The sequence below is a fragment of the Rattus norvegicus genome, chromosome 13 (genome assembly GCF_021556685.1).
Source record: "Rattus norvegicus strain SHRSP/BbbUtx chromosome 13, alternate assembly SHRSP_T2T, whole genome shotgun sequence".
In the NCBI taxonomy this organism is placed as follows: Eukaryota; Metazoa; Chordata; class Mammalia; order Rodentia; family Muridae; genus Rattus; species Rattus norvegicus.
In genome coordinates this window covers 12,676,351-12,691,233 of record NC_141546.1, presented here as the reverse complement: position 1 = coordinate 12,691,233, position 14,883 = coordinate 12,676,351, and the positions used below count along the sequence as shown (strand labels likewise).

General features: G+C 38.7%; 1 protein-coding gene across 1 annotated transcript in view; it reads left to right on the top strand.

Annotated features, from left to right (window-relative positions):
• The window catches only part of Cntnap5bl1 (contactin associated protein family member 5B like 1), a 985,855-nt gene that overhangs the window by 505,518 nt on the left and 465,454 nt on the right, over positions 1-14,883 (top strand). Inside the window, 1 exon segment of the mRNA NM_001329899.4 lies at positions 6,028-6,199. Within this exon segment, the coding sequence (NP_001316828.2) occupies positions 6,028-6,199 (172 nt within the window).

Sequence of the window (14,883 nt, the reverse complement as noted above, 5' to 3'; positions counted from 1 at the left end):
TAAACCCTTAGCCAGACTAACGAAAAAACACAGAGAGTGCGTCCAAATTAACAAAATCAGAAATGAAAAGGGAGACATAACAACAGATTCAGAGGAAATTCAAAAAATCATCAGATCTTACTATAAAAACCTATATTCAACAAAACTTGAAAATCTTCAGGAAATGGACAATTTCCTAGACAGATACCAAGTATTGAAGTTAAATCAGGAACAGATGAACCAGGTAAACAACCCCATAACTCCTAAGGAAATAGAAGCAGTCATTAAAGGACTCCCAACCAAAAAGAGCCCAGGTCCAGACGGGTTTAGTGCAGAATTCTATCAAACCTTCAAAGAAGACTTCATACCATATTATCCAAACTATTCCACAAAATTGAAACAGATGGAGCACTACCGAATTCCTTCTACGAAGCCACAATTACTCTTATACCTAAACCACACAAAGACACAACAAAGAAAGAGAACTTCAGACCAATTTCCCTTATGAATATCGACGCAAAAATACTCAATAAAATTCTGGCAAACCGAATTCAAGAGCACATCAAAACAATCATCCACCATGATCAAGTAGGCTTCATCCCAGGCATGCAGGGATGGTTTAATATATGGAAAACCATCAACGTGATCCATTATATAAACAAACTGAAAGAACAGAACCACATGATCATTTCATTAGATGCTGAGAAAGTATTTGACAAAATTCAACACCCCTTCATGATAAAAGTCCTGGAAAGAATAGGAATTCAAGGCCCATACCTAAACATAGTAAAAGCCATATACAGCAAACCAGTTGCTAACATTAAAATAAATGGAGAGAAACTTGAAGCAATCCCACTAAAATCAGGGACTAGACAAGGCTGCCCACTCTCTCCCTACTTATTCAATATAGTTCTTGAAGTTCTAGGCAGAGCAATCAGACAACAAAAGGAGATCAAGGGGATACAGATCGGAAAAGAAGAGGTCAAAATATCACTATTTGCAGATGACATGATAGTATATTTAATTTATCCCAAAAGTTCCACCAGAGAACTACTAAAGCTGATAAACAACTTCAGCAAAGTGTCTGGGTATAAAATTAACTCAAATAAATCTGTTGCCTTCCTCTATACAAAAGAGAAACAAGCCGAGAAAGAAATTAGGGAAACGACACCCTTCATAATAGACCCAAATAATATAAAGTACCTTGGTGTGACTTTATCCAAGCAAGTAAAAGATCTGTACAATAAGAACTTCAAGACACTGAGGAAAGAAATTGAAGAAGACCTCAGAAGATGGAAAGATCTCCCATGCTCATAGATTGGCAGGATTAATATAGTAAAAATGGCCATTTTACCAAAAGCAATCTACAGATTCAATGCAATCCCCATCAAAATACCAATCCAATTCTTCAAAGAGTTAGACAGAACAATTTGCAGTTTCATCTGGAATAACAAAAAACCCAGGATAGCTAAAGCTATTCTCAACAAAAAAGGACTTCAGGGGGAATCACTATCCCTGAACTCAAGCAGTATTACAGAGCAATGGTGATAAAAACTGCATGGTATTGGTACAGAGACAGACAGATAGACCAATGGAATAGAATTGAAGACCCAGAAATGAACCCACACACCTATGGTCACTTGATTTTTGACAAAGGAGCCAAAACCATCCAATGGAAAAAAGATAGCATTTTCACCAAATGGTGCTGGTTCAACTGGAGGGCAACATGTAGAAGAATGCAGATCGATCCATGCTTATCACCCTGTACAAAGCTTAAGTCCAAGTGGATCAAGGACCTCCACATCAAACCAGACACACTCAAACTAATAGAAGAAAAACTAGGGAAGCATCTGGAACACATGGGCACTGGAAAAAATTTCCTGAACAAAACACCAATGGCTTATGCTCTAAGATCAAGAATCGACAAATGGGATCTCATAAAACTGCAAAGCTTCTGTAAGGCAAAGGACACTGTGGTTAGGACAAAACGGCAACCAACAGATTGGGAAAAGATCTTTACCAATCCTACAACAGATAGAGGCCTTATATCCAAAATATACAAAGAACTTAAGAAGTTAGACCGCAGGGAAACAAATAACCCTATTAAAAAATGGGGTTCAGAGCTAAACAAAGAATTCACAGCTGAGGAATGCCGAATGGCTGAGAAACACCTAAAGAAATGTTCAACATCTTTAGTCATAAGGGAAATGCAAATCAAAACAACCCTGAGATTTCACCTCAAACCAGTGAGAATGGCTAAGATCAAAAACTCAGGTGACAGCATATGCTGGCAAGGATGTGGAGAAAGAGGAACACTCCTCCATTGTTGGTGGGATTGCAGACTGGTAAAACCATTCTGGAAATCAGTCTGGAGGTTCCTCAGAAAATTGGACATTGAACTGCCTGAGGATCCAGCTATACCTCTCTTGGGCATATACCCAAAAGATGCCTCAACATATAAAAGAGACACGTGCTCCACTATGTTCATCGCAGCCTTATTTATAATAGCCAGAAACTGGAAAGAACCCAGATGCCCTTCAACAGAGGAATGGATACAGAAAATGTGGTACATCTACACAATGGAATATTACTCAGCTATCAAAAACAACGAGTTTATGAAATTCGTAGGCAAATGATTGGAACTGGAAAATATCATCCTGAGTGAGCTAACCCAATCACAGAAAGACATACATGGTATGCACTCATTGATAAGTGGCTATTAGCCCAAATGCTTGAATTACCCTAGATCCCTAGAACAAACAAAACTCAAGACGGATGATCAAAATGTGAATGCTTCACTCCTTCTTTAAATGAGGAAATAGAATACACTTGGCAGGGAAGGGAGAGGCAAAGATTAAAACAGAGACTGAAGGAACACCCATTCAGAGCCTGCCCCACATGTGGCCCATACATATACAGCCACCCAATTAGACAAGATGGATGAAGCAAAGAAGTGCAGACTGACAGGAGCCGGATGTAGATCGCTCCTGAGAGACACAGCCAGAATACAGCAAATACAGAGGCGAATGCCAGCAGCAAACCACTGAACTGAGAATAGGTCCCCCGTTGAAGGAATCAGAGAAAGAACTGGAAGAGCTTGAAGGGGCTCGAGACCCCAAAAGTACAACAATGTCAAGCAACCAGAGCTTCCAGGGACTAAGCCACTACCTAAAGACTATGCATGGACTGACCCTGGACTCTGACCCCATAGATAGCAATGAATATCCTAGTAAGAGCACCAGTGGAAGGGGAAGCCCTGGGTCCTGCTAAGACTGAACCCCCAGTGAACTAGACTATGGGGGGAGGGCGGCAATGGGGGGAGTGTTGGGAGGTGAACACCCATAAGGAAGGGGAGGGGGGAGGGGGATGTTTGCCCGGAAACCGGGAAAGGGAATAACACTTGAAATGTATATAAGAAATACTCAAGTTAATAAAAAAAAAAAAATAATAGTAACACACACTGTAGTTATGTAAGGCCTGCCGGAGTGTAATCATGAACTCTACATTGAGCTCTACTCAAAACCTTGTAGTCTTTTAGCTCCAAATCTTTGAATTTCTTCTACTTCCTAAGGAAATGCTTGACAGGTTTGAAAGACATGCACACACACACACACTCACACACACACACACACACACACACACACATTTGCACATGTCCAGAATATTTATTGTCTTTTTGCAAAGGAACTGTGTGAAACAAGATCAATGAAGTTAGATTTTAGCAAGAGGAAGGAGCATAGTCTTTCACCAATAATCACCATTACAGACCCAGGCATAGCATATAGGTAATATTGTCTAATAATACATAATATGGCTTCTATTTGTTGAAATATAATTATGTGTGGAGATGTGGCTCGGTCATAAAGCTCATGTTGTGTAAGCATACAGACCTAGATTTGGACACCTAGAGCCCTTGGAAAGCCAGACTCTGTAGAACATGACTGTAATCTTCCTGCCACTTATGCCAATAAACCATGAATATTCTGTGGAAGAGAGAATATTCATCATCAGACAAGGCAGAAAACAGCAACTGCTGTAGTTGTCTTCTAATCTCCATGCATTGGCTGTGACACTTGATCATCCATAGTTACATATATCATCACTCATGTAAAATCATAATAATCTGTGAGTAGCTGTAGACACAGAGTATATGGAGCAGATTCCATCTATGCTTACTGAAGTCTGATAGTGAAAGAAAACGAATGGGAACAGGTGCTGAAAAATGGTCTCAACTCCAAGCTGTGCATTCATTTTTACATATGGTTTGTCATCAGCAGAGAAAGAATGGTGGTCAGGAATTTATTTCCAGGCAAAATGGGATCATTATCTTACAAAATGAGTAATAATCTTACAGTAATCTTCTGAAACATCACAGAGGCATAATAGTCCTCCTCCTCCTAGCTCAAATATTCTCAAATTCTTAATGAGTTTCCAGGGTTCTAGACTTAGAATAAAAACATTTACTTGTGATATGAGCAGTGTTTGTACAACTCTACATACATTGTAAACTTAAGGAAGTTATAAATTAGCTCCAGCAATAATAGTCAACTTCCATAAATACTTTTACAGCATCCATAAGAATTTGCACCAGCTCTTTATTTTATAGTTTATTTATAAGCTATTAACCAGACGCAGGGTTTCAGTTTTCTGACTATTAGAGATGTCTGAGGAAATTCCGCTTTATTTATGGCATATTGCCGTGTTTTCATTATCACATTCCTATATGCTCTGAACCTATTAAAACCACTGAGATGGAGTTTGCAAAAACATACATACTCATATACCAGCTTGGTCTTCACCTGTCTTAAGGAGTGTAGGTTTGCCTGGTCACAGGTGATGCTAACCTGTGATAATAAATTTAAACTTTTTAGAGATTTCTAGGAGGTGTGGTGTTAACCTTTCCCATGTGCTATTACAGCCTATAACTATGTTCACTTAAGTCCATAACTCTCTTAATGTCTAGATTTGAATTGCATAGCATGTAAAAAAATCCTGCTTAGTTTCTGAGTATAATTTTCTTAGAAGCTAGATGTGTTAATACTCCACAATTAACCATACAATTATTCAGCTGTCATCCTGAGTAATTTCCTTACAAAGTGTAATTTCCTTAGAAAATATAGTTGAGAATTATATTGTGAATTTAGATGTGATTTCAGACATAGGCAACATTCCCAAGCACCTACAGCATATGAATAGTATGTTAAGGATGTTGTTCAAAGGAAAAGCAGATAGGTTGCCAACAGGAAAGGGGTGTGTGTGTGTGTGTGTGTGTGTGTGTGTGTGTGTGTGTGTGTGTGTGTGCATGCGTGTGTGTGTGTGTGTGTGAGAGACTTAGTTGATAAAATTCTTACAATGGAAGCATGAGAAAATAAGATTGGCTTCCCAGTACCCAAATAAAATACTGAATGTGTGTAGAAACCCTTGAGTTTCACTGCTGGCAACGCTGAGATAAGCAAGCTCCTGAGGCTCATTGTCAACCCAGTCTATACTAGTAAAAAACTTCCAGGTGTGTAAAGAGGCAGTGACAAACAAAGTAAAATGAAGGCAGACACCCAGAGCTCAGAAATTACAAATCTAAAATAACTAATCTAGATAAATTGTTGAACCTCCAGTTCACAAACAGACCTTATCTCAAAGAATAAAATGGGAAATGGTAGAAAAAGATGTGGACACAGACACAAACACAGACACAGACACAGACACAGACACACACACACACACACACACACACACACACACACTGAGAGAGAGAGAGAGAGAGAGAGAGAGAGAGAGAGAGAGAGAGAGAGAGGAGAAGAGATTAAGGTAAATATCTTACCAACAATATTCCCTTTGGTAGTTTTTTTCATTTATAGTGACTGAGCATCCCCATTTTACATCTTTTCTGAACCTCTGAACCTCTTCCTGAGCTAGGATTTACAACAAAAGTGTTCCTGGCTATGAACAAAAAAGTGCCCAAATAACTAGACCTCAAGGTCTTCCATCAAAAGGTTGCCACAGCAATAACAGATCATTTCAGTGCTCTTCATGTTTTTCTCTGTCCCACAGGGTGCCCTGACAATCTCACCGTTTCCCAATGCTTAAACCCTATTAAGGCTTTCCAAGGCTGCATGAGGCTCATCTTTATTGATAACCAGCCCAAGGACCTCATTTCAGTTCAGCAAGGTTCCCTGGGGAATTTTAGTGATTTACACATTGATCTGTGTAGCATCAAAGACAGGTAATTATTGTCTTGTCTCCTCTGTTTCCCCACCCCTTTCCATCCTAACTGTTCTGAAAATGAATTTATTTAAGCGAAATTCTAATTTTGAGACATTAGCTACATTAGACATAATTGAGTTGCCTAATGGAAAATATTTCTGAAAGGATTTCAGGCCCAGAGAAAAACAGGTTAAATTAGGTGAGTTTCTCTCCATGATGACTTGCAGTAAATGGGATATGCAAATCAATTCAAAATACAAATTTGTGAAAGGGCTTCAATTTTGTGCATAAATACATTGACGTCAAATGTAAAGGAGAGTGGAGAGAGGACTTACTCTCCCTACACCATTTCCTTTGTCTGAAGTGGATTTTTTTTTCTCTAATATTATAAGTTTCAAGAAATCTATAGCTAAGGGTTTGGCTGTTCTCAACTTGGATGTCCTAAACTGGGAATGACTGACCCTACCTGACAACAACCGTGCCTACCATTTGTTTAGTTCCAAAGAAAGCAGACAATATGCTAGTGAGAATCAGTGCTTTTAGTCTACACCCAGAGATTCAGCATGACACTCAGTTTCTAGCTGCATCACTCTTGGGATTTGGTTCCTGTTATGGTAGGAGTTTCTAGATTTAAAGTCAGAAAACCAAAAGAATGGATACTGAATTTCAGCAATAATAGAATTAGTTAAGTGCATAATTTGGTGTAGGTGTTAGAGGTCCTTGGGTACATTAATTAGCCATTGCTATAAAGAGAAATATTCCCTGATTTGTGAAACACGTGCTACTAGTTGTACCAATAGTTATACCACTATGAGAATGTGGAATGAGATCAAAGAAATTTAGGTAGGTGATTGAGTTACATCTTGAAGTATGAGCTAAAATCACGGTTGGCTAAGGTAAGAGTAGACAGAAATTGTTGGTGCGACGGAATGGCCATGAAACAGAACATGCATTGTAAGTGTTGCATTTGAAATCCCTAGCATAGGAAGCCTTTTATAACTAGCAGCATGCAATGGTTTTCTTAGCAATATATACTTCCAAAGAAGCAAGATGACTTCTCCTGTAATCCACCACATCTTGGGTTCAGGGGACATGCTTTAGTTCAGCTGATTTGCTGTAGTTTTTCTACAACATGGGTCTTTCTGGAAAGTTACATGGCTTCCCCATAGCTGGGAATGTGAACTTAGAATCATTACAAAGAAGGTCTTTGTACTAGCAGATTTTGATTTCAGGTTTTATGTGAGAAATGAGGAACACCATGAGATTTAACTAGAAACATGAATTAAGAAAAAGTATCAGCACCACTAGGGGAGATCAAGAGATGAGTGTCCCAGTCTAGGAAGAAAAGCATTAAGTAACTTTATTGGGGACAATGAGAAATCAGCCATACAGAACATGGTCTCTGCTAATGTTGGGAATGATGACTATAATTAGATGGAACATTAACACACATTTCTGATACCATTACACATGCCATTATTACCAAATCACTCTGTATTCTTCATCCCTCCTCCCTCCCTTTTTTCCCATTTGACCAGCTGCGAAAGTGGGTAATAAAATGTGTGATTCATTAAAATGTGCTTATTTAGAGGACTCCAAATCAAAGCTATTACAGGAAATTGATAGTACCACAAATAGTATGCTATATTCTTGACAATGGAGAAAATTCCAAATCATCATCTGGTGTGGCATTATATGTATTACAGATCAATACAGGGACATTTGTCAATTGGAATATCTATGATATCTTAACATACAATCAAGGAAGCTGTCATTATTTTGGAATACATGGAAAACATTGTCATCTGCCCTGCACTATTACTTTTGTGTAATTGTAATCTTGAGTAAATATATTACAGTCAATTTTTTTAATTGTATAATGAGAAATGTAACTTCTTTAATAGGTAATTGGTATGCTTCTCTTGAAAGAGTTACTTACTTAACAAAAAAGAAACCTGTGTCCAAAGCTTTGATTGGTATCCTTCTGATATAATTTACATTTGTTTGAAATCTGGGAACCATGGTAAAAGGTTAACAGAGGCAGGTCTTGCTGAGTTTTTAGTTTCTTTCACTTTTTGCAGTAAAGATAAATATCATGGTGAAAGTGCATATGCAAGTAAACTGGTAGCGGCAATAGAAACATGGAAGGGAAAATATGTGGCATAGATGGATAAAATATAGAAGCAATTTATCAGAGGTGAGGGAGAACAAGCCACAGTGCTATGGGAAGCAGATACAGGGGTTCTTTGGGGCTCCCTAGCCATCTCAGACAGGGAGCTCTAGTTCAGGAGAGACTCCTGCATTCTGCCATTTTTCAAGTGCTAATCAGTGTGAATGTGTTAGCCTACTAGTGAGAACGTGCCTGAGAGGACAGAGCTGAAAGCTCTGGCTATGGTTTCTCTAACTGTGCTCCTGAAAAACAAGGCCAGACCTTGGAGACCTGTGTCTCCGCTTGGACAGCAGATACTAAGACCTTTATCCTTGCCTTTATGTGCTTTTTATCTTTCACAGGGGCATGGGGCCCACCTACACATCCTGGCTTTCTGTTTTCCTTCCTTCCTTCCTTCCTTCCTTCCTTCCTTCCTTCCTTCCTTCCTTCCTTCCTTCCTCCTTCCTTTCTTTAGTTCATTCAATCTTTCATTTTCTCTCTCCCTCCCTCCATCTGTAGAACTAGAGTTTTAAAAAGTTTACTCATTGTCAGAGTCCGGATGTGCAGGGCCGGACGTGCCTGAGGGAGAGCCAGAGATAGGACTTGCCAAACCAACTATCAGCCCCAAGGACATTGACCATCTATAGCCACCTCCTCCCCTTCCTTCACCCCCCTGAGTGAGATGAGCCACCCTACCTGCCTGCCAAGCTGCTAGAGAGCACGTACTCCTTGCTGATGTAATTTTGCTCTGAAAGTAACTGTGCACCATTTGAATTGACCAATCATGTGTAACCGCGAGAATGCCCCTAACCTCCCCTATATAAACCCCCGAGTTTGGAGGCTCAGGGTCGATTCCTCTGTCTCCTGTGTGAGATACGTATCGACCCGGGATCCCGCGAATAGGGATCTCGTTAATAAAAGCTACCTCTTGCTGTGACATCAAGAATGGCTACTCATGATTCCTGGGGGCACCCCACCCCGCGATCGGAGCGAGAGATGTGGCTCCCTGTTTTGGGGTTCGCTCTCTCACATCCCTCCCTTTCTTTCTCTTTCTTTCTGTCTCTCTTTCTTTCTTTCTTCCTTCCTTCCTTCCTTCCTTCCTTTCTTTCTTTCTTTCTTATTTTCTGTCTTTCTTTCTTTCTATTTCTTCTTTGTTTCCAACAATGCAAGAGAGGGAACTTAAATTTCTAAAAATATGGCAGTTTTAAAGAAAAAGGTACAAACTTTCTAAAAATTTTTAAAATCTTTATGGATATTTTTTATTTACATTTTAAACGTTATTCCCTTTCCCAATTTCCCTGACATAAGCCCCCTATCCCCTTGCCTCCCTCTTCTTCTATAAGGGTGATCCCCTTCCCAACAGCCCCTCCTTCAAGCCTCCCTGACCTGACAATCCCTTGCCTTGGGGGTCCTGCCTTCTCAGGACCAAAGTCTTCTCCTTTCATTGGTGCCCAAAAAGCTCATCCTCTGCTACATATGCAGCTGGAGATATGGGTCTGTCCATGTGTACTCTTTGGGTAATGGTTTAGTCCCTGGAAGCACTGGATTATTGGTGTTGTTTTTCTCATGGAGTTGCAAGCTCCTTCAGCTCCTTTAATCCATTCCCTAACTCCTCCAACTGGAATCCTGTTCTCAGTTCAATGGTTTGTATCAAGCACTCACCTCTGTATTTTTCACACTCTGCCTGAGCATCTCAAGAGATAGCTATAACAAGCTTCTGTCAGAGTGTACTTCGTGGCTTCTTAATACTGTCTAGTTTTGGTGGCTGGATCCCAAGGTAGGGCAGGTTCTAAATGGCCATTCCTTCAGTCTCTGCTCCAAACTTTGTCTCCATATTTTCTCCTATGAATTTTTGTTCCTCCTTTTAAGAAGGACTGAAGTATCTGCACTTTGGTCATATTTCTTCTTGAGCTTCATGTGGTCTGTGGATAATATCTTGGGTAATTTGAACTTTTGGGTTATTATTCTCTTATCAATGATTGCACACCATGTGGGTATTTTGTGATTGGCTTATCTCACTCAGCATGATATTTTCCAATTCCATCCATTTATCTATGAATTACATGAAGTCATTGTTTTTAATAGCGGAGTGGTACTCCATTGAGTAAATGTACCACATTTGCTCTATTCATTCTTCTGTAGAAGGGCATCTGTTTTCTTTCCAACTTCTGACTATTATAAGTAAGGCTGGTATGTACATAGTGGAGCATGTGTCTTTGTTATATGTTGGACTATCATTTGTGTGTATTCTCAGGCATGGTATAGCTTGATCCTATGTCCAATTTTCTGATGGAATGCCAGAATGATTTCCAGAGTGGTTGTACCAGATTGCAATCCCAACAACAAAGGAGGAATATTCCTCTTTTTCCACATCCTCGCCAGCATCTGTTGTCACCTGAGTTTTTGATCTTAGCCATTCTGACTGGTGTGAGGTGGAATCTCAGAGTTGTTTTAATGATGACTAAGGATGTTGAACATTTCTTTAGGTACCTCTAAGCCATTCAATTTTCCTCACCTGAGAATTCTTTATTTAGCTCTATACTTCATTTTTAATAGGGTTATTTGGCTCTTTAGAGCTAACTTCCTGAGTTCTTAGTATATATTGGATATTAACCATCTATTGGATGTAGGATTGGTAAAGATCTTTTCCTGGTTTCTCAGAATCCTATTACAAGTCCTTTGAAATGATGTTTACAAATTGGTAGGCTCTGCTTCTTTTGAGTTGTTAGATGTCTGCTCTTGAAACATTATTTATAGCTGTAGAAATGTCTCATTGGCTAAGGGTTCCTTTTGCACAAACAAGAGGATCTTAGTGTAGATTGCAAGATGCAAGCAACATGCTATGTGTGATAACAAAAAGACCACCTTCTGTTTGTTTACTTGATTTCTTGTTTGTTTTATTAGTTTGTTTGTTTCTTTGTTTATGTATGTTTTTTGATCCTGAGTAGTCTGAATGCAGAGTTCTGTTCTTTCTTGGTGACTTTCTAATGAACATTTTAGCTAACAGTAAATTTCCTAAGTTTCTTAATAATTGATAAAGTAAACAAATCTAAAATACACAAAAAACAAGCCTTTAGAATGTCTTCAAGTAAATTTCTAAATTTAGCTAATTGTGGTGGGAAAAGCTGTTCTGAATATGAGTAGCTTCATCTCATGGGCTGGGGTCATGAACTGAACGAAAAGAACACAAAGATCAGAGCATGAGCCTTCATCCATTTTGGTCATCTGAGGTTGCATTAAATGTGCTGATCTATCTCATGTACCTTCTGCCATGCCTTCCTTATTATGATAAACTCTACCTTTAGTCAGTGAGCCAAAATAAAGTTAAGTTGGTTTTGGCAGGAGTTAGGCATTAGAAGACAATTAGTACACTATGTTGTTTAAAAATATGAATATACCCAAAAGCTTTAGTGATTTTTGCTTCTTTTTCTGCTTCTACTTCAAACCCTTCACTGGTTCCTATGGTAAAATCTAGTAATTTGTTCCTATTCTTACATAATTTACATCCATATTTACATTTACCAAATACTAGAAATAAACATACCTGTGTCTTCAAAGTAAACATCAGAGTGAACATTAGATATTTCAGATGGCAATTTGGTAAGTTCCCAAGTGTCTGAAAATAACAGAATAAACACACATTATGAAGGTTATTCTACATACCAGGCTTGCTCATGCTAGCTTAAACTTTGGTGTGTGTCTATGAAGACTTGCATATTGGCAGAGGATAAATGAGAACCAGTTTGCAGTTCTTTGAACAAGAAATAAGATGAGTAACACATACTACTGTTGTTTTAAGTGGTGTTAAACAAGTCCCCAGCATCTCTAGCATTTCAGAAACAAAAGAAGTAAATGTTAGGAAAGTGCAGCACATTCTCAGAGCTTGATCCATAGTCCAGGGTGTATTTTCATCTAACCCAAACTCAACACAATTAACTGACACATAAAAAGAGGTTCTAATTATAAGATGTTGCAAGCATTAACATTTGAAAGAATGGAGATAGGGAAGAGCTCAGTCAGAAAGATGTTTGGCAGTACAAGCATGAAACATGAGTTTGAATCCCAGAATCTGCTTAGAGTCAAGGTGATCTTACACTTAAAATTCCAGGTCAGTGTAGGTGGAACCTGGTGGTTCATTCCAATTAATTCACCAAGCAGTCTAGCTGATTTGCTGAGTTAGGAATAAAACTGAAAGACGCTATGTCAAAAAGTAAGGTAATATGACAACCTGAGGAATGACAACTAAGCTTGTTCTCCAGCTTTTAACATATGTGTGTACAGTCATGCAAAGAAACACACGGAAATACAGACATATACAGAAATACAGATACACACACACACACAACCACACACACACACACACACACACACACACAGACACACACACACACACACACAATCTACATATTTCTCTAAGCATAGTGAATTTACAATACAAAATTTCTAGATGATATGGTGTTAAATTAAGGATGCATGCTTTAGAAAATGGTGTAACAAAGGATGGAATGATTCTCTTAGACACCATTCATTCCCAAACCATGTCCCCATTTTCTTAAATGTGCATTTGTTTCTGTAATCCAAACAAAGCTGGCTGATTTTAATTGTGTTGGTGTCTATCTGTGTATGGGCCAATATGTGAGTGGTTGTATAGGTATGTGTGTGTTCTGGATCACGACTTTTGTCTTTCTCAGTCATTTTCCCTTCGGTTTTATGAGCTGATTTACTCATTGAACCTGAGCTTACCATTTTTGACTGCTGTAGAATGTTTTCCTAGCACAGAGGAGGATTACAGAATTACCCCCCACCCTGGTTCCTTCTGAAAGAACTAAAAGTACCAAATCCCCACCTATCCCTAATCCCCATATTATAATTCAAATAGTGCTTCTCTTGTTTGACTAGTTAGCCTTTAGTGCCCAGCTGTAACCAATACTTGTACTCTGCATTCTTGGAAAAAGTTCTTGGTATCAAATATTGCATTTTTCTGGGAGCAGGCTCTTTGCATAGTCATAATTTGAACACTTCTGACATTAACATCTTTTGCTCACAGTGCTTGCAGATGAACCACACATGCAGCTTACACAAGTAAATATTATTCATTGGTCTTGGAAAAAAGAATTTACTCAAGATGAAAAATAAATTTGGTATCCACCTAAAACCCTTCATACCAGAGTTGTGATGGAATGGGTGTTTGAGAGTGAGGAAACAAATGACTTGAAGTAAAATCATGGTACCAAGCTGACCATCTATGTTTTGCTTGAGACAGCTTTCAGATTGCTCTCTTTTTTGGCTCTCTCTGGAGATGTTGAAAAAACTCTCTGCTTGAGACAACTTTCTCTTGCTATTCTAAAAACTGGATATCTCATTTTCTGCAGATAAAGAAAATTCTTCCATTTCACATATCAATTCCGTGCTTACCCCAGTTTCCCTTTTGATTGTCCCATGAATCAATATCCTATGACTTCAGTCTGGAAATCCACCCTAAAATTGCCATTCTGACAATGTCTGCATCTAAACTCGTTCTGCCCAGGCTGACCTTGAACTCAGAAATCTACCTGTGATTGTAAGCATAAACAAACAAACAAAAGTAAATAAACAAACAAACAGCAAAACCTTATCTTGGTGGGATCTTACCTTGTGATCACCACTCCTTAAAGCTTTTTAATCTTCTTCCTTAGTGTCTTTCTGACCTATTGGCTTATAATGAGGGTGGTTCTTTTCCTTTAGATCTGTGAAGCTCCTTATATGATTCATATTTCATCCTTATGTTACAGAGTTGAGAAATTATATATTTTCAAACTCATATCTTCAGCATCTTTCCCACAATCTTAAGGGCTATACTTAAGGTCACAGTATTCTACCATTTTACTGAGATATATTTATACTCTCACATCCCTGACTCTTGACCTTTCTGATTATCATGGATTTATTAACCTTTGAGAAGTGGGTATTCCTACAAGGAGGAACATGAAAATATGTACACTATAATAAGAACAAATCTTATGCCCATAGCAGCCATCAACACTCATGGAGGCCCATACCCTGCTGGATCTGTTCCAGAGGCAAGAAACCATGTCACATTATTTCTTAAAAAACAAGCCAGGTTTGGCACAAGTAATGTTCAGTGTTCCTTCTGTAACCACTAGCTAGTGAGCATAATTTTGTTGAGCAAGACAATCATAAAATTAGACAAGAAAGCCACAGAAATATATCTGATCTGTAAATAATACAGTGGAAGGAAGCACAGAAGCACAATATCCTTATTGTTTTGTGCCTTAAGAAAAAAAAATGGGGTGTGTCTGCCATGCAAGATTTCTATGGAGCAAAGGCAGCTCATGAACAAGAAGAAATAGAAAAGATGTCCATAGGGAAGTTTGTGCATCTCTCCCCATAATCAGAAGTGGGGAGTACTGTACAAATCTGAGCTGCTCCTCAATTCAGGTTGGCAGCTGTCCTGTTGGCTCTGTATGCCTGAAGGAATGATATAAGCAGTGGCCCTGAGGGTGCTAAAAGGTTTGTGCCCATGTCAGCACTTGTATTAAAGTGAAATTATTGAA